At 52.3% G+C, this 24,667-nt stretch overlaps 3 protein-coding genes across 5 annotated transcripts; 1 reads left to right on the forward strand and 2 right to left on the reverse strand.

Moving 5' to 3' along the window:
• Positions 1-837: 837 nt before the first annotated feature.
• IRF9 (interferon regulatory factor 9) lies at positions 838-6,679 on the reverse strand. Its single transcript, XM_012497995.2, has 9 exons — positions 6,048-6,679; positions 5,069-5,249; positions 4,241-4,424; positions 3,879-4,009; positions 3,436-3,514; positions 3,261-3,332; positions 2,450-2,791; positions 1,443-1,558; positions 838-1,283 (listed from the first exon to the last, which is right to left on the reverse strand). Exons 2-9 carry the CDS (start codon positions 5,246-5,248, stop codon positions 1,209-1,211), a joined length of 1,179 nt encoding a protein of 392 aa, XP_012353449.1. The 5' UTR covers position 5,249; positions 6,048-6,679; the 3' UTR covers positions 838-1,208.
• A 41-nt stretch (positions 6,680-6,720) lies between these two features.
• RNF31 (ring finger protein 31) lies at positions 6,721-19,903 on the reverse strand. 3 transcript variants are annotated; one of them, XM_030802696.1, is made up of 21 exons: positions 19,511-19,902; positions 19,279-19,425; positions 18,987-19,142; positions 18,700-18,759; positions 18,525-18,600; positions 17,806-17,983; positions 16,933-17,320; positions 16,486-16,776; positions 15,987-16,235; positions 15,696-15,881; positions 15,374-15,580; positions 12,052-12,225; positions 11,870-11,968; positions 11,690-11,779; positions 9,954-10,068; positions 9,720-9,838; positions 9,350-9,529; positions 9,160-9,217; positions 7,423-7,519; positions 6,973-7,141; positions 6,722-6,860 (listed from the first exon to the last, which is right to left on the reverse strand). In XM_030802696.1, exons 1-21 carry the CDS (start codon positions 19,700-19,702, stop codon positions 6,807-6,809), a joined length of 3,285 nt encoding a protein of 1,094 aa, XP_030658556.1. In that variant the 5' UTR covers positions 19,703-19,902; the 3' UTR covers positions 6,722-6,806. The 3 variants fall into 3 exon arrangements, with proteins under 3 accessions (XP_030658557.1, XP_030658556.1, XP_003260711.2); XM_003260663.4 differs by having other exon boundaries at positions 6,723-6,860; positions 9,350-9,463; positions 19,511-19,903; XM_030802697.1 differs by lacking the exon at positions 19,511-19,902 and having other exon boundaries at positions 6,721-6,860; positions 9,350-9,463; positions 18,923-19,142.
• A 650-nt stretch (positions 19,904-20,553) lies between these two features.
• Positions 20,554-24,026, forward strand: PSME2 (proteasome activator subunit 2). The gene is made up of 11 exons (XM_003260670.4): positions 20,554-20,868; positions 21,163-21,195; positions 21,622-21,684; positions 21,929-22,015; positions 22,121-22,151; positions 22,239-22,336; positions 22,927-22,995; positions 23,136-23,203; positions 23,366-23,420; positions 23,720-23,806; positions 23,902-24,026. Exons 1-11 carry the CDS (start codon positions 20,821-20,823, stop codon positions 23,980-23,982), a joined length of 720 nt encoding a protein of 239 aa, XP_003260718.1. The 5' UTR covers positions 20,554-20,820; the 3' UTR covers positions 23,983-24,026.
• The last annotated feature ends 641 nt before the right edge of the window (positions 24,027-24,667 follow it).

Consider the following 24,667-nt stretch of genomic DNA (forward strand, 5'->3'; position numbering starts at 1 on the left):
TTAAATCTTGAGACAGAGTCTTGTTCTTGTTGCCCAGGCTGGAGTACAATAGCACGATCTTGGCTCACTGCAACCTCTGCCTCCCGAGTTCAAGCGATTCTCCTGCCTCAGCCTCCCAAGTAGCTGATGTTACAGGTGCCCGCCACCACACCTGGCTAATTTTTGTATTTTTAGAAGAGACGGGGTTTCACCATGTTGGCCAGGCTGGTCTCGAACTCCTGATCTCAAGTGATCCACCCACCTTGGCCTCCCAAAGTGCTGGGATTATAGGCGTGAGCCACCGCGCCCAGCCGGCCAGAGTGTCTTTTATGGGGCTTAGATAGAGCAAGGAATCCAGTTTGGGAGTACCCTGCTGGGGTGACAGTGAAATTTGTGCTGGAGGAAGAGGTGCCAGTAACAGCAGGTACAGGTTCAGCAACTCTTCTGACTCCTCTGTTCTCAGGCCCCAGGGCCTCTAGACCATAGTTTCAGGTCACCCTCAAGTGTCTCCTCTTCATTTAGACCTCCAGTCTAACTAACCTCAGGCCCAATGTTGGGGCCTTCTAGCAAGAACTGTGGAGCCCAGACTTTACCATGTGAAGTTGGTGGCTATAGTGCCTGGCTGAAGGCTTGGTGCCCAACCCACACCCTAATCTTATCTGCCCAGAGGGTACCTCTGTAGAGTGCCAGGCCCAGGACCCACAGGGCCCAAGCAGCATCTTAGCCAGAACCTGTGGGCAGAGGGGAGGAAAGAGGCTGGAGATGTCAGCAGGAAGAGAACCCCAGTGCCCCACTCTTAAGTTCACATCTCTGTCTGTGACCACTGCTACCTTCTTCTCCCAGAAAATCAGATACTGATTCCTCTTTCAATAAAATTTTATTTTAAACCCTTAGTGAATATCTCAGAGGAAAATATAAAGTGCTTGGCTTTAGAGTTGGGAGGTCAGGGAAGAGGGAAAGGCCCCCTGGGTTCACACCATTTGGAATTTCCTAGTCCCTTACAGATGAAAGAGGGTGTATATCTCAAAATTAAAAAAAAAAAAAAGGATAAAAAATTAGCCTTGAGTTCTCCACCAGCCAGTGTGTGCGAGGATTTTCAGGACACAATTATCACGGACAACTATTGAGAATTATCACAAAGAGGACAGGTCAATCGTGTGAAGAATGAGTCTATTTCAAAGGAGATAGGAAGAACAAAGAGGTGAGGTGGAAGATGGGTCCCCCAGGCTCTACACCAGGGACAGAATGGCTGCCTGCTGCTCTGGAGTCTCCTCCAGCAAGTATCGGGCAAAGGCCTGCTCCATCTGTATTGGAAGAGATGGAGAAGAGCGTCTCAGTGAGTGCATCAGGGACAGACACCACCCCCAGGAGCTCCTTCCACACTGGGAGACCCCCTTTGCCTCCTGGAGCACCACTGTCCCTGATCTCATTAGATGGGTACTCTACCTCTGCTCTGAGCTCACCTTCACTGTGATAAGATTCTGTGGAGTATGGCTGGAGCCATGGCTCTCTTCCCAGAAATTCAGTGTTACCTGGAACTTCGGTGGGGGGCCCAGGCCCTGAAAGTACCTGGCCAAGTCTGAAAGAGAAAGGGTCAAGGGTTGGAAGAACAAAAAGAAGAGAGAGGGCCAGAGGCAGGGAGAAAATAGTGAGGAACCCATGATGGAGAGAGGTAGGAGGGGGTCTTGCCAGAGCAGGAGCTGCAAGGTCAGAAGTACTTGGAACTAAGTGCTACTCACCCATGTGCAAATAGGAAAGTGTGCCCCTGCCTCATATAAGTGCTTAGAAGTAGCGGATCACAGCACAGCCTGACAAGCTCTCTGCTGGGAGAGTTTAGAGTCCTCCCAGGCAGCAGCCCTGGCTGCTAACACAGATGTGCCCAGACCTTTGTTACTTGCTCACATCCTCCCAGTGCTAGGGTACCCATGGCCCTGGGAACACCTACACTCTGCACCCCCTGTACACCTGGTCCCACTCTTAAGCTCAGGTTTAGAATTAAGTAGGAGCTGGAATTGGATGGGAGAGAAGCGCAACCCTAAGGCATGCCTGGAGTGTGGTAGAGACAGTGCAGCCAGGGCCAGAGTGTGTGATGTGTGCCAGCTCTCCCAAATCTGTGTATGTAGGAGAAGGCCATGAGGCTCAAAATCTCTGTGCCAATTCTTCTGTGCACCGTCACATAGTGACTGCATGCTTCAGTGTGATGGTGTTCTCCAAGATATGACACTCTTGTGCTGGGCTCTACCTGAACCACCTCTTCCATTGTCTTGGCTGGAGGAGAACTGCCAGGTAGCTGCCAGGCTGGGCATATGGCCACACAGGATGTGCAACACACAAGTGCAGGAGTGCCATGCATAGGCTACATGGAGGATCTGCTGGCAGATAGGGAGGTGGCAGGACCCACCAAGTTGGGCCCAGGGGGTACTAAGAGGTAGGGGGTGGGAGCTCAGGTGCCCAGAGAGAACAGCCTCACCTCTGCAGAAGTAGGCGGTTCTGAAGAGCTCCACGCACTCGTTGCTGGGCAGCAGATGGGGGCCTGGCCCAGGTGGAGCCTGGGGTGCATTCCAGGAGATGGGGATGGGGCAAAGGCGCTGCACGAAGAGGCCTCGGGGGTTGCTGGCCACCAGGATGCCCCTCTCAAGCTGGCTCAGCAGGCGCTGCGTGGGCTCCAGTGGGCCAGGCTTGGGGAACAGCACCTGCTCCATGCTGCTCTCAGAGCCTGAGGGCTCAGCCACAAGGCGGCAATCCAGGCTTTGCACCTGGGCCTCGCCCACCACGCGCCCGTTGTAGATGAAGGTGAGCAGCAGTGAGTAGTCTGGGGATAGAACAGCCCTACCTGCTGCTGGAGGAGCATGCAGGCTGGCAGCAGCCCCTCCCCAGGGGAACAGCTCCACCTCCCCTCCCCACACCAGCCAGGGGGCTTCCTCTCAGGTTTTCCTATCACTCAGGCAAGTAGCTAGTATGTGATTCACCATGAGGCCTCAGGGCTCAGTGCCCAAGGGCTTGTAGTTTACTAGAAGGTCCCTTGAGATTGGGCCTCTGTTTGGCCCAATGAAATCACTGTCTCAATGTAGATTTCCAGGAGAGTGTATTTTTGGGGAGCAAGCTTTTTGGAGTCTGGCCAGGCATATGGAATTCTCGCCACCTAGAAACCAGTGCCTTGGGCTATGGTAATGTGGGCACAGTTTGCTGTAAGCCCTGACTGACTAGATAATGCATGCATAGTCAAAGGTGGAAGACCTCAGGGACACAGGGCACAGGAGAAAGTCAGAAATGCCACATACCTGGCTCTGGAGGAAGCAGAAACTCCAGGGACCTCTGATCCCCTTGAAAGGGGGCCTCAGTTGTATCTGTAACTGGAAGGGAAGCAAAAGCACTGGTCATTCAGAGTGGGACTGGGGAGTCTTGGGCCAGAGGGTGTGGCATGGAGGATGACACAAGAGGCAGGGCAGGTGGTACCTTCCTGTGGCTCAGGGCTGCTGCTGCTGCTGCTCCCGATGTCTGAATGGACTGCTCCCCCACTGGCCCCCTCCTCCTCCTGCGAACACAGTGTCTTTTTTTTTTTCTTTTTTTGAGACAGAGTTTTGCTCTTGTTGCCCAGGCTGGAGTGCAGTGGCGCGATCTCGGCTCACTGCAATCTCCGCCCCCGGGTTCAAGTGATTCTCCTGCCTCAGCCTCCTGAGTAGCTGGGATTACAGGCAGATGCCACAACGCCCAGCTAATTTTTGTATTTTTAGTAGAGACGGGGTCTCACCATGTTGGTCAAGGCTGGTTTCGAACTCCTGACCTCAAGTGATCTGCCCGCCTCGGCCTCCCAAGACACAGTGTCTTTCATTGGCCCACCTCTCCCTCTAGTTACTGTCCTGCCCTTAGGCCCACCCAGTTCCCTCTCCATCTCTTACATTATTGAGGGAGTCCTGGAGCACAGAGGGACTGAGTGTGCAGTTCTGCATGGCACCCTCTTCCTCCTTCCTCTCAGAGGACACAGAACTGTGCTGTTGCTTTGATGGTGATTTCTGAGTCCCTGGCTGGCCTGTGGAATTGTTGAGGGACAGAGAAAGGTCAGGGTCTTGAGCAAGGACAGAGGGTAAAGGAGAGGTCTGAGGCAGTGAAGGATGGGCAGGTCTAGGAAGGGAAACCTGGGTTGCAGCCCCCCAGGGGCATGGACAGGGCAGAGCTATGAGAAGCCTGGGGGAAGCCCGCATATCTATCCTTCCTCCCCAGTCTGCTGAGTCTAGGAGTGGTTGGACAAGGGGAAACTCACCAGAGACGGTTCCTGGTGGCAGCAACTGATACACCTTGTAGGGCTCAGCAACATCCATGCGGCCCCTCTCAGGAACCTCCTTAAATTCAGAACTCTTGTTGAGTGCACAGCGCAGGCGAGTCTTCCAGACAGCCGGACCTCCTGTGTCCCCCTCCTTATACTTTCCCTTAAATATTGCCCAAGCCTAGGAAAGAGAGCAAGGGTAGAAGAGGCAGTGTGTTACAGGCTCCACCTGCCCCTCCAACAGGACTGGCTTTACGGGAGTACAGCTCTGAGCTCAGAAGGGATTATGCGGGGTCTGTGCTCTGCGTTGCCATCTTGAAATCCCTGGAAATTTTTTTTTTTTTTTTTTTTTTGAGACTGAGTCTCGCTCTGTCGCCAGGCTAGAGTGCAGTGGTGCAATCTTGGCTCACTACAACTCTGCCTCCGTGGTTCAAGCAATTCTCCTGCCTCAGCCTCCCAAGTAGCTGGGGACTACAGGCATGTGCTGCTAGGTCCAGCTAATTTTTGTATTTTTAGTAGAGACGGGGTTTCACCATGTTGGCCAGGATGGTCTTGATCTCTTGACCTCGTGATCCACCTGCCTTGGCCTCCCAAAGTGCTGGGATTACAGGCATGAGCCACCGTGCCTGGCCAATATCCCTAAAATTTTTGAACAAGGCGTCCACATTTTCATTTTGTACTGGACTCTGCAAATGATGCAGCTAGTTTTCCTCTCCAATCTGTCCCTTATCTGAAACCCAGGCAGACGCAAGTGCTCAAGGGTGAGTGTACCAGTGTATACACCATCCCTCACGCATAGGAACAGTGGTTTCCAGGCCCTTTCACCTTGAAGAAGGCAGCATCCTGGTCCTCCCGGAAGTCCTGCTTGCCTGCATGCTTCCAGGGAATCCGGAACATGGTCTTAGCTGTATCATCCCAGCACACTCCGGGAAACTGCCCACTCTCCACTTGCTCCACCACCCAGTTCCGGAGTTTTCGGGTGCAGCGTGCCCTGCCTGATGCCATCCTGGGGGATAAGAGGGGCAGGAAGCATCAGAACAGACACTTTGGGAGGCAACATCTCCTGAGACCCTGGCCATTGAGACTAGATTCTGGCAACAGTTCTCAGAGATCCCATCCATCTTCTCTTAGCTCTAGACACATTTCAACACTCTATGAGACAGAATTGTTTCCTTTCTGCCATCACTAGCAATGACAAACAACAACAAAACCCCCCAAAACATTGTTTTTAGCATTCTAAGCTGTGATACCTGGAAGGAAACCTTGGGCACTGGTCTTAATTTTAGGACTTTTCAGAAATGTATTGTTTAGGAAAGAATTCCCTTTGGTGATCGTTCCTGGTGACAGGCCCTGTCTAGATTCCCGAGCATCAGCAGAGGTAGGCTCTGCTGAGATGCATCAGGCTCTTTACCCACCGCCCCACAGCCTACACAACCTAGCCTCTGACCCCCAACCCCTGCCAGCCCCAGGAGTAGGTGGGGCAGGAAGCAGAGGTGGGGGTGGAGCTGCAGCAGAAGTGGGCAGGGCCAGATGGCAAGGAAACAAACGGTCCACTGAGGCTGGGGCCATGAGCCTTCTTCCTTGAACAATCCAGCAGTAGGTCCTCCTGACCTTTGCCTACAAGGGTCTGGGGTGTTGGCCCTTGTCAGTCTCACTCTCAGGCTGAATCTCCCACTTCCTGACTTAGAGATCTTCTGTCTATCCCTCAGTCTAACAGAGGCACCCCTAGGACCCCCTAACCCCAATCTGGCTGGACTTTCTAGCCCTAGATCCCAGGCTGACTCCCATCCTTGGCTGGTCTTACCTGAGTTGCTGTCCAGGCTGTCGCAGGGCTCAGACGACCTCAGCTTAACTCCTGGCTGGGCAGCTGATCTCTCCGCCCCTTTCTACAGTCCCCACCCTAAGTTTCAGTTCTCCTCCAGGGAGGGCCTTTTCCCAGAAATCACGTGGTCTGAGTAGGGAACTGGCGGCCACTAGAGGGCAGCAGCATCTGAGCATCTCACTATCTGGATGCCACTGTCGCAGCAGGGGGGCCCTGCTCTGCCGGCTCAGCTCCAGCCTGGCTCATTCCCCTTCCTCCCTCAGATACTCTTGCTTGTATCTGACCTCTGGGTGACACCGTGGCTTCCCCAGGGAGGCCAGTTTCGTGGAGTCAGGCCTGGGACCTCTGGATTGCTGTGTACACCTGTGCATCTGCGTTCCCCCACAGTGCCCACCTGATACATACTGGGTGACTTCAAATACCAGTCGAATTCTATGAAAGGAAGAAAGGAGGCAGGGAGGGAGGAAGCCCAGGCCAGGTTGCTGGACGGGGAGGGCCTCCCTTGACCATCCAGGGTGTCAACTCCTTCCTGGTCCTGAGACCAGGGAGGGTCAGGCACTAGGTTGCAGGGGGCCCTTTTCAGCAAAGCTCTGTCCACCCCACTCTTTCCCTAGTGCCCCTAGATGGTGGCACCAGGAAGAACCACCAAGAAGCCTGGGTGGTAAGATGCCTCTTTATTGGTGCTGGAGCTGTTCTTGAGGGAGCAGGCCATGGGACCCTCATCGGGACCCTTGCCCTCAGCTACTTCCTCCTGCGGGGGATACTCTGTCCCAAGGGTACCTCTTCTGTCAGCTTCTGCAGAAGGAGAGAGAAGGTAATGATACTGGAAGGCTGGAGCTCAGATACAGCCTGCACCAGGTGACTTCTGTAGGGTGGGTTAAGAGGTGAGGCTGGGTGGAGGCTATACCTGTAACAAGCGAGCCTGGTAAGCAGGGGGATCCTCTCCAGCCAAAGGCTGGGGGCGTACATGCAGGTAGCGCTCAGTGGCCGTCTCCAGCTCTTCCACCTCATACAAGGTGGCTGGGTCCAGCGAGTGGGCATTGATGAGGCTCACAAGATACTCTTTGTAGTGTGCCCTGGGGAGAAAAGGGAGCAGAATATGTGTTCTGTTGGCTAATATTAACTGAGTGTGTCGTCTAACATAGCTGGACTCTGAGACACTTGGATGAACAAGATTAACAACCTGCCTGTGCCCACACTGCCTGCTACTATCTACCCATGCCCTTGCCCAGAAAGCCTCCTCCCTCCCACCCATTGCGAGACCTACTGCTCCCAAGGACCCACTTTACTGCCTGGGCATTCCCTCACCACTTCTACCCACTGCCCAACACCATGCCCATGTCCTGCTGGCACTCACTGGCACAGGCCGGCATAGCCAGCCGGAGTTTCCTTGCCACAAGCTTCGTCCCTGAGCCCATTGGGAACCTCCTTCTGCTCCATCACTCGGCAGCCACCTAAAGGTGAGGGAAGACGGGAGCCTCTGTTGGGAGGCCAATGACCACAAAGCTCCAAAACTGGGATATCCACAAGGCAGGGAAGGCAGCCTCCAAGGAAGGGACTGAGCACAGCAACTCCTGTTTTCCCAGTGGTGCTGGTGGGTACTCAGAGGTGCCGTCAACGGCAGACCATCTGATACAGAGGCAGGGACCTTGTCCCTACTTTTATCCAAGCTGGCTTTTGGCTCATAAACACATACCCTCTTTAGTTTTTTTTTTTTGGTTGTTATTTATCTCTTGACTAGTTAACTTATTCTGTGAAGGTCTTACCTCTTTCTTTTTTTTAAATAGAGACAGGGTTTCACTATGTTGTTCAGGCTGGTCTCAAACTCCTGGGCTCAAGTAATCCTCTTGCCTTAGCCTCCCAAAGTGCTGGGATTATGGGTGTGAGCCACCACTCCTGGCTACTGGCTACCTCTGTTTTTTTTTTTTGGTTGTTTGTTTTTTTTTTTGAGATGGAGTTTCACTCTTGTTGCCCAGGCTGGACTGGAGTGCAATGGCACAATCTTGGCTCACTGCAATCTCCACCTCCCAGGTTCAAATGATTCTCCTGCCTCAGCCACCTGAGTAGCTCGGATTACAGGTGCCTGCCACCACACCTAGCTAATTTTTTTGTATTTTTAGTAGAGACAGGGTTTCACCTTGTTAGCCAGGTTGGTCTCAAACTCCTGACCTCAGGTGATCCACCTGCCTCAGCCTCCCAAAGTGCTGAGATTACAGGCGTGAGCCACCGCGCCCGGCCACATTTTTTTTTTTTTTTTTTTGAGATGGAGTCTCGCTCTGTCGCCCAGGCTGGAGTGCAGTGGCGTGATCTCGGCTCAGTGCAAGCTCCGCCTCCCGAGTTCATGCCATTCTCCTGCCTCAGCCTCCCGAGTACCTGGGACTAAAGGCGCCCACCACCATGCCTGGCTAATTTTTTCTATTTTTTAGTAAAGATGGGGCTTCACCGTGTTAGCCAGGATGGTCTTGATCTGACCTCGTGATTCACCTGCCTCGGCTTCCCAAAGTGCTGGGATTACAGGCATGAGCCAATGCGCCCAGCCAGCCACCTCTATTTTTTAAAAAATAAATTTAAAGTCTACAGCACCTGGAATTCCCAGCCAATCTCTCATCCAAATACTAAACAGGCCTGAACCTGCTTAGCCTCCAAGATCAGAAAAGATCAGTCACATTCAGGGTGGTATAGACTGTAGACTTACCTCTGTCTACACTGTAAGAAGTCAAGGAGGTTAGAACCATATGTAACACCTTTCTGTTGCCCTCATGGAAACTAAAATAGTGCCCTGCAACTAGCAGGTCTCATTAAACACTCATTGAGTTAATTACTTAATTATGATCATTTGGGAATGGGAGAAGAAAATTAGTATTAATGCCTTCTTGGGTACCAGGTTCTTTAAAGATGTCTTATGTAAAATGGCTTAGCTGCAAGGTGGATACTACCCCCGTTTTACAGCGGAAGAAACAAGGCCTGGGGTCTCAATTAACTTGCCAAAGGGCATGCAACAAGTGACCCCAGACCCAAGCCTCCCCTTTACCCATCACACGGTGGGAGCCCAGCACACCATCTCCTCTTCTCAAAGGCTTGTCCTAACACTCACCTCCAGGGACTGCCCGGGCCCCAGCTGGAGGCTCTGTATTAAACATGACGTTATTGTCCTGAGGAGGAGGAGAGACAGACGGGTGTTACATTCCCCTTGATGCCAGTCCCTGTTGCATTTCCTAGCATGGAGCCTTTTCCATTCTTGCCCACCCTGGGCCCTGTCTTTTTCTCTCCGGGCCACCTCTGACCTGTAGCAGCTTCTGAAGCCGGAGAGCAGTCCAGTCTCGCAGGTAGAAGAGGCAGTCTCGAGGGTGGTGGCCATGCAGGGACTTTTTCACCCTGCAGTTAGGGTCTGGACATTTCTGGCAGAAACCCAGATGGGAGAGAGGAAGTTGGAGACTGCTGGGGTCCTGGCCTCTCAGGAACCCCTGCGTGAGGGGTGTAAGGGTGAGGGGAGATGGAGACATTGGAGGAGCAAGCAAAGGGTAAGGGGATAGAAAGTTGTGCTTTACATCCCATTGACCTCTTCTCTTCCCCGGGGCCACTCAATAGCCTCTGCCTCTCAAAGCCAATGGCGCCCCCCACCCTTCCATCCCTTCCCCAACTCTCTGGGCTCACATTCTTGGCGTAAAAGGCATTGTAGCAGCCGCTGCAGAACTGGTGGCGGCACTGGGTACAGTGAAAGTGCATGCAGCCTCCTCGGGCCAGGGCGTACGAGAACTTGCATTTGGGGCAGTCTACAAAGGACACGAGGTCAGGGCTGGAGCTGCCGCTGCAACTCAAGGCCCTCAGGAAGAGAGCTGCTGGCAATGACAGGCTTCTGAGCAAACAGGCCAAGTAGGGCGGCCTTACCAATGCCGTTTTCCTGAAGATACATTGCTAGGCCCTGGGCCTGGTATTCTGGGTCGTTCATGCGTTTCCAGTTCTGGAAGTCCTCACAGCTCCGGCCTCGGTGCTGCTCCTCCCACTGCCAGAGGGAAAGTAGGCTTCACATGGGAGCACTATCCCATCCCCTGGCCTTTCCTGCTGGCCCCTCCACTCACATCCAGTGGTTCCCCAGCTTGGTTTATGTCACTGCCACCTACCATTTGCTCAGATCTCAAAATGAGAGGCCATCCTTGGTCCTTTCATTTTCTCCTACCACCTCATGCTCCTTTTGCCTTGTTTCCACCCCACAGACCATCTCAACCATATCCCCTTTTCCTTCATCCCTACTGCTACCATTTTACTCCAGGCCACCATCAGACCTTGCTTCAATTGCTTGCCTTGGTTACTAGTCTCTCTGTTTCCCATTCCTGCTCCCCTAGGGTCAATTCTCCCCATGGCTGTCAAAAGGCCTTCAAAACTGTAAGTCAGGTAGCTTCCACATTATTGGTGGTGTTTTGGTTCTGTGGTAGTCTCAGGTGTTCACTTTGTTTCAGACATGATGTAGATGAAATTTTTTTTGCATCAAATATTACACTTTTTTTTTTTTTGAGACGGAGTCTCGCTCTGTCACCCAGGCTGGAGTGCAATGGCGTGATCTTGGCTCACTGCAGCCTCCACCCCCTGGGTTCAAGTGATTCTCCGGCCTCAGCCTCCAGAGTAGTTGGGATTACAGGCACATGCCACCACACCCGGCTAATTTTTGTATTTTTAGTAGAGACGGGGTTTCACCATACTGGGCAGGCTGGTCTTGAACTCCCGACCTCAAGTGATCCACCCACCATGGCCTCCCAAAGTGCTGGGATTATAGGCGGAAGCCACCATGCCTAGCCAAATATTACACTTCTTAAAAGATAAATGTGGCTGGGCATAGTGGCTCATGCCTGTAATCCCAGTAGTTTGGAAGGCTGAGGCGAGGGATCATTTGAGACCAGGAGTTGGAGGCTGCAGTGAGCTGTGACTGCACCAGTGGACCCCAGCCTGGGTGAGAGTGAGTTCTTGTCTCTAAAAATAAATAAATAAACAAACAAATAAATAAACAAACAAACAAACGAAAGATAAATGAGATAGTATCACCCTTGCTTTATCTCAGAATGAAGGTGGACGGACGCCTGCCTCACTTGGCCTCCAGGGCTCTCCAGACCTGGCAGCTGGCTTCTCTCTGACCACCTGCCACTCCCGCCTTGCTTTCCAGGCTCCAGCTGTACAACACTTTTTCTGACTCTGGCCTTTCCATGTGTTGTTCTTTCTCTCCCAAATGCTCTTTGCATGGCCGGCTTCTTTTTAATGTTTAGGCCTGAGCTTAAACCATTTTAGAGAAGACTTGTCTGACCTCTCTACCCTAAGTAGGTCCACTCTGTTACCCTAATCTCAGGTTCCTGTTTGTTTTCTTCCTAGAACTTATGCCTATGCATAATTAGTTCCTCTGGCTTACTTTCTTTCCTTCCTTCCTCCTCCCCTTTCCTTTCCCTCCCGATTCCCTCCCTCCCTCTGCGTTCTTCCCTTTCTCCTTGTGTCTAGTCTTTCTGGCTAGTCTGTAAGTAAGCTCTTTTGACCTCAGAGCTCATGTCTATTTTGCTGTCCAGTACACAAACTCCCCTGAGTCTAACACAATACCTGGCAGTAGCTCAGCAAGTATTTCTGAAAGGATGAATGTGCCTCACCTGGCGCTTGCAGCGCACACAGAAGGTCTGGTGACACTGGGGACAAGTCGCCTCCAGCTGCTCACGCTCATATATGAAGCCAAAGGAGCACTGGAAGTGCAAGAGCATAAAGTTATCAAAGGCCTGACCTGGAACTATCCCCTGCCCCTCCACAGTAGCTCCCCTGGGCAGGCCACTTACCTGGGCACACCACAAGAACTTGGGGTCCCGCATCAGCACACCCTCGGTCAGCTTCTTATGGAACAATGCATAGGCATCTGGCTCTAGGCTCTCTCGAAGCTGGGGACAGGATGCAGAGGTGGTGGGTAGGAGGGTTCCTGTTCAAAGCTCAGGGTACCTGAGTCCTAGAGGGGCTGCAGTACCTGGATGTCAAGGGTAGAGAAGTAGCTGAGCAACTGTGTGTCATCGGTGAGGTCGGGGCGGCCACAGGCAGGGCACACCATGTCTGTGATATGCTTCTCCTTCAAGGCGATGGTGAAGTGCTGGCGGAAGCAGTCAGGACAGATGGTGCACTCACAGGAAGTCAGGGCCTGCATCTGGAAGGTGAGGAGTTGGAGGGGAGGGGGTCAGAAGCCACAGCTGCCAGCCTAGGGAAGAGGCAGTGGCCAGGTGTCCACTAAGAAATCAGGGTCTAATTAACAACTGGGCAGGGTTAACAACCTCAAGTGCCAGCAGGGGCCAGGCAGGCAACCTAAATATCTGAAGATAGTCGGGTGGAGGAAAATAGACAATGGTGACACCTAAGGTAAAGGCAAAAGTGCCTATAAAAACATTCATATTCCATTAAATATACAAACAACATGCTTGAAATGACAAAACTATAGAGGTGGAGAACAGATTCATGGTTGCCAGGTGACTAGAAGTGGGGGCAGAAGGGTATAACTAAAGAGGTACATGAGGGAGTTCCTTTGTGGTGATGAAACAATCTGTATCTTGATTATGGTGGTGGTTATATGCATCTATACATGGGACAGAACTGCACAGAACCACACATACACACAGCGGCACATCCATGTGAAAAATGAACAAGACCTGTAGTATAGCTAACATTGTAGCAATGTCTTATTTCTTGGTCTTGATATTGTACCATAATTATATAAGAAGTCACCACTGGGGGCCGGGCATGCTGGCTCACACCTGTAATCCCAGTACTTTGGGAGGCCAAGGCAGGCGGATCACTTGAGGCCAGGAGTTCGAGACCAGCCTGGCCAACATTGTGAAACCTTTTCTCTACTAAAAATACAAAAATTAGGCCAGGCACCATGGCTCATGCCTGCAGTCCCAGCACTTTGGGAGGCTGAGGCAGGCAGATCACCTGAGGTCTGGAATTCCAGACCAGCCTGACCCGTCTCTACTAAAAATACAAACTTAGCCAGGTGTGGTGGCGCATGCCTGTAATCCCAGCTACTTGGGAGGCTGAGGCAGGAGAATCACTTGATACCCGGAAGGCGGAGGCTGCAGCTAGCCAAGATTGCACCATTGCACTCCAGGCTGGGCAACAGGAGCAAAACGCTCTCAAAGAAAAAAAAAAAAAAATTAGCCGGGCATGGTTGCAGATGCCTGTAATCACAGCTACTCGGGAGGCTGAGATAGGAGAATCGCTTGAACAGGGAGGCAGAGGTTGCAGTGAGCCATGATTGCGCCACTGCACTCCAGCCAGGGCAACAAAGCAAGACTCCATCTCAAAAAAATGTCACTGCTGAGTGAAGGTTAGTGGAAAGTACACAGGACTCTATGTACTATTTTTGAAACTTCCTGTAGATTCTACAATTATTTATTTATTTTGAGACAGAGTCTCACTCTGTCGCTCAGACTGGAGTGCCGTGGCGCGATCCTGGCTCACTGCAACCTCTGTCTCCCAGGTTCAAGAGATTTTCCTGCCTCAGCCTCCCAAGTAGCTGGGATTACAGGCACCCACTACCATGCCTGGCTAATTTTTGTACTTTTAGTAGAGACAGGGTTTCACCATGTTGGTCAGGCTGGTCTCGAACCCCTGACCTCAGGTGATCCACCCGCCTCAGCCTCCCAAAGTGCTAGGATTACAGGTATGAGTCACTGTGCCTGGCCAACTTTATGTATTTTATTATTTTTTTAATTTTTTTTTTTTTTTTTGAGATGGAATCTCATTCTGTCACCCAGGCTGGAGTGCAGTGGCACGATCTTGGCTCACTGCAACCTCCACCTCCCAGGTTCAAGCGATTCTCCTGCCTCAGCCTCTCGAGTAGCTGGGATTACAGGTGCACGCCACCATACCTGGCTAATTTTCGTATTTTTAGTAGAGACGGGGTTTCACCATGTTGACCAGGATGGTCTCAATCTCTTGACCTCGTGATCCACCCACATTGGCCTCCCAAAGTGCAGGGATGACAGGCGTGAGCCACCACGCCCGGCCCTTTATTTATTTTTTTAGAGATGGGGTCTTATTATGTTGCCCATGCTGGTCTCTAACTCCTGGCTTTAAGGAATTATCCCACCTCAGCCACTCAAAGCGCTAGGATTACAGGCATGAGGCATCATGCCCAGCAAAATTCTTTTTGAAAACATAGCCACAGTAGCACTGTCACACACACACACACACACACAAAAATGAACAGTAATTCTTTTCTTTTTTTTGAGACGGAGTCTTGCGCTGTTGCCCAGGCTGGAGTGTAGTGGCGCAATCTCCGCCTCCTGGGTTCACGCCATTCTCCTGCCTCAGCCTCATGAGTAGCTGGGACTACAGGCGCCTGCCACCACACCCGGCTAATTTTTTACATTTTTAGTACAGACAGGGTTTCACGGTGTCAGCCAGGATGGTCTCGATCTCCTGACCTCATGATCCACCTGCCTTGGCCTCCTAAAGTGCTGGCATTAGAGGAATGAGCCACCGTGCCTAGCCTGGTAATTCTTTAATATCAGCAAATATCCAGTTTATAGGAATAAGCCCTTCTTAGTTCCTGAGCCTCCACGTACTCTAGGTCAGAGTAGTTAGACTGGCTCTATATGTGTTTTATTTTGGTTTTACTCTGTATTTTAAAATAATTGTAGAGGTCAAGAGTTCGAGACCAGCCTGGCCAATATGGCAAAACCCTGTCTCTACTAAAAATACAAAAATTTGCCGAGTGTGGTGGTGGGTGCCTATAATCCCAGCTACTCAGGAGGCTGAGGCAGGAGAATTGCTTGGAGGAGGCAGAGGTTACAGTGAGCAGAGATTGCGCCATTGCACTCCAACCTGGGGGCAAGAGTGAAATTCTATCTAAAAAAAAAATAAGTAAATAAATAAATAAATATTTACATTTTAGAGATATATACTGAAGCATTTATAAACTATATTATGCCTGATATTTGATATCAAAATAACCATCTGTGTATATATGTGAAATAAAGTCTGATCATGTTTGTTGACAATTGCTGAAGCTTGATGACGAATACACTGGAAGTGGAGGGGCTGCAGGGGGGTATGGGAATTTGTTATACAGTGTAGTAGAATTTTTCTACTATTGCATGTTTGAAAACTTCCATAATAGAACATTGTTTTAAAAGGGAGGAGATAAGTCTGTTCCTGACCTCCCCCTCCCAGGAGCCTTCAGGGGTACATGGGCAACTGAAGAGCAGAAGACAGGATCAGAGATGGGGACTGGGGCAGGGTGGGGGTCCAAAAGAATAGAGTAATTCTTGGACCAGGTACTGTGGGGAGGGACTTACCCGGTTGTGGGGCAGGGCCCAGCCACACACGGCACACTCCTGGGCAAGCAAGCGGCGCAGGAAGGCCCGGTCCTGGCTGTGCCTCACAGCTTCTACCACATCCCCCAACTCATAGTTCCTGGGTGTCTCCTGCAGCAGTGACAGTGCCAGCTCTGCCCGGCCCCAGCTGGGGAGTGCGTAGACTGCCAAAAGCCGCCTGACCAAGCTCTGCAATGTGATTCAGGTGGAGGGGGGAAGTGCTGTCAGACTCCACGGACCCTTCCCCTCAGCTCCCTCTTGCTCCTCTAGGTGGACCCTTGGGCTTCTTGCCTCCTCCCAGCACCTGCTTGTCCGGCCCATCCCAGGAAGGGGTGGGCTCAGGGCCACTGTCCCAGAGGCGCTGGCGGAAGGGCTCTAGGCGTTGGCGCTGTAGCTCAGTCAGGGCCCGTGACACATCACCTCCGTGCTGGAACAACGCCTGGAGAGACCCCTCCTCAGGCCCAAAGCCTAGAGACTGGAGCTCCTGCACCTGCAAGATGGGAGTGGCGAGGGGGAATGAAGTGGGAAAGCAAGCAAGGGAGAGTGTGAGAGATGCAGATTCTCGACCCTATCCCATATCCAGCACAGCTGATACCTTCCTTCGCCTGGTCCTCACACACTCCTCCACAGCTTCATCAAGGTTGCCATGACGATCCAGCCAGGCTCTCCGGGCCTCCTGACAGGAAAAGGCACCCAGCCCAGGGTCCTGCTGTCCAGCCAGCTCAGCCACCATCTCCAGCACGTAGGGCAGTTCTGAGCGCAACCACTGCAGAGGCACCTCAGTGCCCGAGTACTGCAGAGCCGAGAAGATCTCCTCTGGACAGGCACCTGCGGCTTCCCCTTCCTAAGGCACAGTCCCGCCCATCAGGCCCATCAGGAGGGGCACCCTTCACCCACCCTCAGCCTGAACTAAGATGGTGACAGTGGCTCAGCTCAGACATATGGATCATGTCATCAGTGTACAGCATGGTAACTGCCTCAGTAACAGGCAGCTGCTGCTAACAATGACAAGATTCATAGAAACTATTAACCATCTGCAGCATCTCCTTTCCCACACCAGCTCAGCCCTACCTCATCCCAGGCCTAGTCCTTACCCGGATCATGCTCACTAGATGAAGGCCTTCCTCCCGCATCTTGTCTTGGCGCTGCTTCTCAGGATCTCCACAGGAACTGGGCAGGGGGGCACTAAAGCGTCGTGGGGGCCCAGGCTTGGGGGGTCCCTTTTCCAAAGAGCTGGCATAGGGCCGGGGGGCATGTTGTACTGGAATGGGGCTACTAGTCCGGTTGCACATAACACACACCCAGCCAGGGCTCGAGTTGCAGAAGGTACAGTGAATACAGTACCAGACTTGACTCTGGGCAGAGGCCAGCAAAGCATCCCCCTGCTGGGAAGGCAGAGAGAATTATCCCTTTGACTGACTGGCTGAAGTTCACAACAGAAATACAGGGAGTTGGGAGGAACTGAAGGAAAACATGGGATAGGGAAGAGAATGACCTGAGGTAACACACGATAAAGAGCTGGGAAGGCCAGAACAGGTTACCTGAAGGGGTTGCAGGCAAATGCCAGCATCTCGGGAATCCACCACCAAGCTGGGAGGCTGGGCCAGCCGAGGTCGCTCACATATGGAACATAGCACAGCAGCTGCCTCATTCTCAAACGTACAGCTCTGGCAGGCCCACCGACCCCGTGCAAGATCAGGTTCTAGGCCTCCAGTTCCTTGGGGACCCTCAGTTCCCCACCCCAACCCCTTACAGCCTCGGGGCCGATCACAGGCCACACAGAGCACTGCCCAAGGCTCATTTAGCATGGCACAGGCAGCACAGTGCCAGGGCAAACGAGCACTTGCAGGATTGGGGGAAGAAAGAGAGCTGTCTCCCAGGGCCAGCAGGGAGGTCGACTGGGGCCGTGGTTGGGCTGAGGCAGGTAAACTGTAATGGAAAAGCAGACATGGCCTGCTGAAGTGGCTTCTGGTGCCTGGATCCCTCACCTCTAAGCATTCCCCATTTCCTGGGTAACAACACGTCACTGGCCTTTGCACACATTGTCCCTGTCTCGAATACTCCTATATCCATAGCCTATGCAACATTTAAATGACAGCTTAAAGCTCACTTCTTCCTAGTAGATACTGCTAATACACGGCCTGACCTACACTAGGTGTTTAAAATATTGCCATATTGCCACCTGATTCAGCTGACCCTTCAGACTAGGTTGCAAACCACCTATTACCATAACAACCTGGGTTACTGCAATTGCTACCTGCTTGATGTGTATGTCTATTATGTCCTTCAGGGTTCTGACTGGCTACTTGTCCTCTATTAAACAGTCTTTAGCACAGAAACTGGCAGGTAGTCCATAATCAAGTGATCTTAAGTTCTCTAAATTTCACTCCCACCCAGAAGAGAAGCCCTCTCACCTGGAGCTCAGGTGGGTACCCTGCAGGACCCCAGGCAGGGTCTGGCGGAGGTGATGAGCACGGGATGGGTGTCCATGGAACAGGTGGTCACAGGCTGGACACAGGGCCTGTTTACAGGATGGGCAGTGCAGTGTGCCTGGGGCAGAACCACAGAGGAAGCAGGGACCAGGAGTGGAGCCTGGAGAGCAGGAGAGATGGAACATCTTTCCAAAAAAGACCAGGTTACATCTGAATCTGCTGTGGATGGGGGCAAATCACAAGACTACTTTTTAAACATCTGGACCCAAGGAAACAATTTTAATCTCTTTTAAAAAACAAAGAGGCCGAGCATGGTGGCTCACACCGGTAATCTTAGCACTTTGGGAGGCTGAGGCGGGTGGATCACTTGAGGTCGGGAGTTCCAGACCAGCCTGACCAACATGGAGAAACCCCATCTCTACCAAAAATACAAAATTAGCCGAGCATGGTGGCGCATGCCTGTAATCCCAGCTACTTGGGAGGCTGAGGCAGGAGAATCGCTTGAACCCGGGAGGCAGAGGTTGCGGTGAGCGGAGATAGCACCATTGCACTCCAGCCTGGGCAACGAGAGCAAAACTCCGTCTCAAAACAAACAAACAAACAAACAAACACAAAGGAAGATAACCAAGAAGACAAAGGAGCATCCCAAATTTCTATCAATATAGCTTCCTAGTTGGTCTCCAATTTAGGACCAACAATACCTGGGACAGAGGGTGTGGTGAGGGGGCCAGGAGCAATCTCTCTCAATAGGGGGTCAAATTCTGAAAGCTGCAGCATCTGAAAAAGAAAGGGCAGGGAATGAACAAGGGTTTAGGGACACAGAGTCCCACAATTCCTGTTTCTTTTGTACACCAGCCCCTTTCCTGCCTTCCTTACATCATCTTCAACCTTGTCTTCCAACAGCTGCTCCAGTGCCTGCTGTCTTGGGTGAGTATTCTGCAATAATACAGATAAAAACGGTTTCCACCTAGACCCCTAGAACAAAGCCCTCCCTCTAAGCCTTGGTCCCTTAACATTCACAGAGGGAAAATCAGTACCCGGAGCTCCAGAATGCTGAACTATGCCCATAGTTCAGCAGCATGGGGGTCCTCAGACTTACTTGAGTTCGGCTGGGCTCCCCAGCCCTGGTGCGTAAGTCCATCAAGACTAGAGGAGCATCTCACCTGCAATAGCAGGCTGAGCTCTGTCCGAAGCAGCAGTACTTCCAGTGTGACTGTAGCAACCTGGTGCTCATCTGGCTCCTCCTGCCCTTCGGGGAAGCTCAACCCATCTGGCTGCTCCTCTGTATAGCCATATAATCGCAGCACATCTCGGCCCCCCTGCCACACATTCACAACCAGTCACCAACCAGTAGGTTTCCTGCCTAGTAGGGCTGGACCCCTTCCCATTCAGCACAACCTCAGGCCTTTTCTAGCAAAACCCCAGCCCCCTCTCCCATAAGGCCAGGGGATTCACCTGCACAGCATCCACCGTGCTGCGAAAGACAGGGTTATTAAACTTGACGCCGCGCCAGTACCGAGGCCGCTGAGGGCTGAGAAGGTTGCGGCCATATTTCTCCAAGATGTTCAGGGCCGTGGACAGGGTGTTGAGGTAGTTTCGGGGCTGGGAGCAAGGAGAGCAGAAAGGTGTGAGCGTGGCCCGGGCCTCAGGCCCTGGTGTCCCCCTTCCAAGCGGAGCCAGGCCTCACCTCCCCATGAGCGTTGCAGCGGACCAGGCGTGCGGCGTCCAGCTGCAGGTAGCGGGTGGCTAGCGGCAGAGAGCTGGCTAGTAGCGGCTGGAGCTGCTCCAGGGAAAACGCCTGCCCGGAATCCCTCCTCAGGGAGCTCGCCAGCTCCTCGCGGGCCACCAGGAAGGCCCGCTCCTCCTCCTCCCCCGGCATCCTGAGGAAGGAGTCAGCCCCAGCCTCGCCGCCCGCCGGGACCCGGCGCGGGCACCGCGCGGCCCAAGCGCCGCCCCTCCCGTCTGGTGCCCGGCTTTGAGGCCCACCACGGCCCGCGCAGCCGCCCCAGGTCACTCAGACCACGGTCACTCTCCAGCCCCCGGCCCAGCGCCAGTGTTAGCAGAGAACAGGAAGTACTAGGAGAGAGGGCGGGACTGCGACCCAATTTCGGGGGAATGGGCGGGGCTTAAGGTTAAGGTTGGAGGGGTGTCAGGAAACTAGGGGGCGTGGCCAAGAGTGAGGGCCAGGTCCCAACCAATGAGAAGGCAAATGGCTCCGGGCTCTTCCCTCAGAGCGCCCCACCATCTTCCCTCAGTCAAGCGCTCTTCCCCGCCTTCCCCGAATCTGGTTCCACCCCTTCCGGATAGCCCCAGGCGCGGGGTTATCCTATTCAGCTCAAAACCTTTCTTTTTCTAGCTGGACCAGTCCGGTAGGCTCCGGGCCTCACCGGGGAAGTCCCACCCTGCAGGGGAACCGACTCTGGCCGGCCCTAGCTCCTGTCAAGCGAGTCCCGCCCCATCTCCGGTCTGTCCTGAAGGCAGAGGGAAGACCCTCACCCAAACCCTGCCCGCTCCCTTCTAAGGGCGGCTAGTCCTTCTCCACCCCAGGCGCTCCCTCTGGCTGCCCCTCCTAGACGCTCTGATCTCTCTCCGTCCGCTACTTGCGGTCGAGCCTTCTTGGGGGAGCCCCGCCACTTAATACCCCCTTTGCCATACTCCCACCTCTCTTACCCCAACCCTGGACTTCCCGTTGGCCCTAGCTAGAAGCCCCGCCCCTCTCCGAGGGACAGCCCCCGCTCCAGTCTCCGCGGTCCCACTCATCCTAGCCCCTCCCTTGGGCAGGCCCTGGGCTTGTGACCCAGCCAGCACCGCCTCTCCTAGTGGCAACTGGCTGGGAATGGCTGAGGGGCTACCTACTGCTTGCGGCCTGCCAGGGGGAGGAGGGGGGCGGAAAGAAGAAAGGGGGCGGGGTTGAGGGGGGCGGGCCTGGACCTGGGGAGTGAAAGCGAAAGCCCGGGCGACTAGCCGGGAGACCAGAGATCTAGCGACTGAAGCAGCATGGCCAAGCCGTGTGGGGTGCGCCTGAGCGGGGAAGCCCGCAAACAGGTAATGGGGAATCGGAGGCCAGGAAGGGGTCATAGAACCCTCTTGGGTGGAGGCCAAGTTGGGTGGTTCAGGGGACCAAAGCAGTGCCAGAGAACTCCCCCAATCTCGCTAGTGCCTTCTCTTCTCGGGGATTCCCAGATTCCTGCGCTCTGACTGCAGTGAGCAAGAGCTTCCAGGGAAAACTAGTTTGTGGTGAGAAAGGCCTGAGCCACAGTTCGAGGGCACCCTGTTGTGGGTGGAAGCTTTTGACAACCCAGACCCTTAACCAACATCCGGGTACTGCTCTCTGTGTAGGTGGAGGTCTTCAGGCAGAGTCTTTTCCAGGAGGTAAGTCTCTGGATTTGAGCGATTTGACCCAGAATCTTGGACCAATACAACAGCCTCTCAGAATGACCCCCCAAGTCACCCTAGACTTAACCCTACTTCCCTTACCAAGCCTTCACCCAAAGTAACCCCGGAATTATTGATAGCTACCTTTAATCTGACCTTTCTTATGACTCTCCCGACTTCTGGCACTTCCCCGCTCTTTTGATGTGGAGGAGAAAAACCATGGCTTCCAAAGCAGGAATATCACAGTCCTAACCTTGGTTCTGCCACTTACCAGTTTGGGCAAGTCCTTTCATTTTCAGGTCTTCGGTTTCCTCATTTGCAAGTCTTGGACCCAGTGATTTCCAAAGGCCCTTCCAGTTCCATTTGTCAGACATCTCATTGAGCATATTCTGTGATTCCCCTCCCTTGCAATGTAACCCACAGGCTGAGGAATTCCTCTACAGATTCTTGCCACAGAAAATCATATACCTGAATCAGCTCTTGCAAGTGAGTAGTGTGGGCCCCTCCTGCCCCATCCCATGTCCTCTATCCCCTTTGCCCACCCTCTCTAGCTAACAACTGGATTCAGCATGCAGAGAATAGTTTCAAATAGTGGATTAGGAACATTAGGATGGTGTGAGGCATGAGCCTAGGTTGGGAGGCAGAGGGCAAGTGGGATGTATGGAGGGAGGGCTGTGACCTAGGATGAAGGGAAGAGGCTGGGCAGCCCTTGACAGTGAGCTCTGTGCAGGAGGACTCCCTCAATGTGGCTGATCTGACTTCCCTCCGGGCCCCACTGGACATCCCCATCCCAGACCCTCCACCCAAGGATGATGAGGTGAGGCACTCAGGGTGCAGTACTTGGACTATAAACCCAATGGAGAAGATAGCCCTTCAACTTCTGTGACTTTTCTAAAGCTACTTTCCCCCCTTTTTGCCTTAGATGGAAACAGATAAGCAGGAGAAAAAAGAAGGTAAGAGAGATAAGAGGTGACTAGGGAAGGGGAGATGGCACATTGACTACTGGATGAGAAAGGGCCTGAATCCCTTCTTTCTCACAGTCCCTAAGTGTGGATTTCTCCCTGGGAATGAGAAAGTCCTGTCCCTGCTTGCCCTGGTTAAGCCAGAAGTCTGGACTCTCAAAGAGAAATGCATTCTGGTAAGCCTGGGAAATGGGGGAAGCAGAAAGAGAAGACACACAAGGTGAGGCCCTGGACTCCTCCGTAGATACAAGTCCTTCATACAGAGACCTAGCCCTGAAAAAGAAAACTTCCTTCTGTGCCTTGGGCTTAGATCCCCTTTGTTCTCCTTGTTCTGTTAGACCTCTCTTATCACAATGGTACCCCCAAAATTAGAGACTGTGCAGTATCCACTCTGTAACCTCAGAACCTACTGCTGTATTGGGTTCATAGTAGAGGTGGTATGATATAGTGAGTGAATTGTTTTAAAAGATTGGACCCTAGACAGAGACTGCTTAGGTTCAAATCGTGATTCTATCAGTTACCTAGCTGGTAACCTTAAGTAAGTCACTTAGACATTCTGTGACTCAGTTTTTTCATCTGTTAAATGGGTACAATAAATACGTATCTCTGAAGGTTGCCGCGATGATTAAATGAAATAAATACATGGCACAGTACCTGGTACGTAATAAGTACCCAATTAAATATAACTATTTTTTTAGGAAGTGACAGTAATAGGAAGAACTTAGTATGTTTGTTGAATATTCTTACATGATACCTCTTAACCCAGGTGATTACATGGATCCAACACCTGATCCCCAAGATTGAAGATGGAAATGATTTTGGGGTAGCAATCCAGGTAAGAAAAGGGTAACTGAAGACACTTAGAGTGGGGAGAGCCTCGGGGGGTGAGCTAGACATGAACCAGGAGGAGGAGGAAGATAGTATATGAAATGGGGAGGACATGAAGTGTTGTCTTTGCCTCCCATGTCACCACAGGAGAAGGTGCTGGAGAGGGTGAATGCCGTCAAGACCAAAGTGGAAGCTTTCCAGACAACCATTTCCAAGTGAGGGCAGCTGGAGGACCAGCATTGGGGGCAGTAGGAGCATTTCTTTGGGACCCCCAAAGCTGGGCAACCCCATCAGGATGATGGGAGACTTTGGGAAGGGTCTGAGGGAGTACATCTCCCTGAACACTCATTCCTGTGGTATTCCCTTGCTTCTGGCAGGTACTTCTCAGAACGTGGGGATGCTGTGGCCAAGGCCTCCAAGGAGACACATGTAGTGAGTAGATAGTCCACCAGCCTTTTAGCTGGGGGTGGGACGAGGAGGTGTGGAGGAAGAAGTCCTCCTTGTCTTGTGACTTTCCTAATGTGGAGAATATTAAGCTAAAAGCATTGCCTAGAAAAACTGGTTTGGGCTTCAACAACCTTGGCCCTTTTCTCTGCTCAGTCCTTTGGGATCCTATTTCTTGGTGCTAAGAAGGGGTTCATTCTCAAGTTAACCTATTTCCTATAAAAGGAAACCAGACTCATGTCCCAGCCTCCCATAGGACTGACTCAGCTTTGCCTCCCACATTGCAGATGGATTACCGGGCCTTGGTGCATGAGCGAGATGAGGCAGCCTATGGGGAGCTCAGGGCCATGGTGCTGGACCTGAGGGCCTTCTATGTGAGTGTGGAGTAAGGCTTTAGGGGAGGTGGATGAGTGGGGGCGGGCAGGGGATTGGCTGAGAACCTGACTCTTGCACTCTGGCCTTCTCCCAGGCTGAGCTTTATCATATCATCAGCAGCAACCTGGAGAAAATTGTCAACCCAAAGGGTGAAGAGAAGCCATCTATGTACTGAACCCAGGACTAGAAGGAAAATAAATGATCTATATGATGTGTGGATTCCCTTCTGGCATGTGTCATTCATTCAAAAAGCATTTATTGAGTGGCACGTATGTCCAGACTGAAGATGAATGTGGTGGGAAGGGGTGGGTGTCACGAAGACAAAGATTAATTAGATGCCCACTGTAATCTTAAGAGGTCCTCCAGAGGAATAGGGTAGGGATTGTTACATGCCGTGGCAGCCATGCAGATAACCTGTATTTTGGAATGTAACAGTATTACTTTCATCCAGAGGTCTCAGGAATTATTGGAAGAGATGGCATTTGCACAGAGCCCTTATGGGAATAATCAGGCTTTGGATAGACAAGGGGAAAGTTCTGTGGTCAACATCAGGAATGAAGAAAGAAAGAATCCTCATCAGTTTAGGAAAAGCCTAGAAGGAGAATGAGGTTTCACTGGGAGAACTATGGAGAACTACGGATGAATGATTGGACTCCTTTTTTTTTTTTTTTTTTTTTGAGATGGAGTCTTGCTCTGTTGCCCAGGCTGGAGTGCAATGGCATGATCTCGGCTTACTGCTACCTCCGTCTCCCGGGTTCAAGCAATTCTCCTGCCTCAGCCTCCTGAGTAGCTGGAATTACAGGCATGTGCCACCACACTTGGCTAATTTTTTTTTTTTTTTTTTTTTTTTTTTTTTTTTT

Source organism: Nomascus leucogenys, chromosome 22a (genome assembly GCF_006542625.1).
Source record: "Nomascus leucogenys isolate Asia chromosome 22a, Asia_NLE_v1, whole genome shotgun sequence".
Taxonomy (NCBI): Eukaryota; Metazoa; Chordata; class Mammalia; order Primates; family Hylobatidae; genus Nomascus; species Nomascus leucogenys.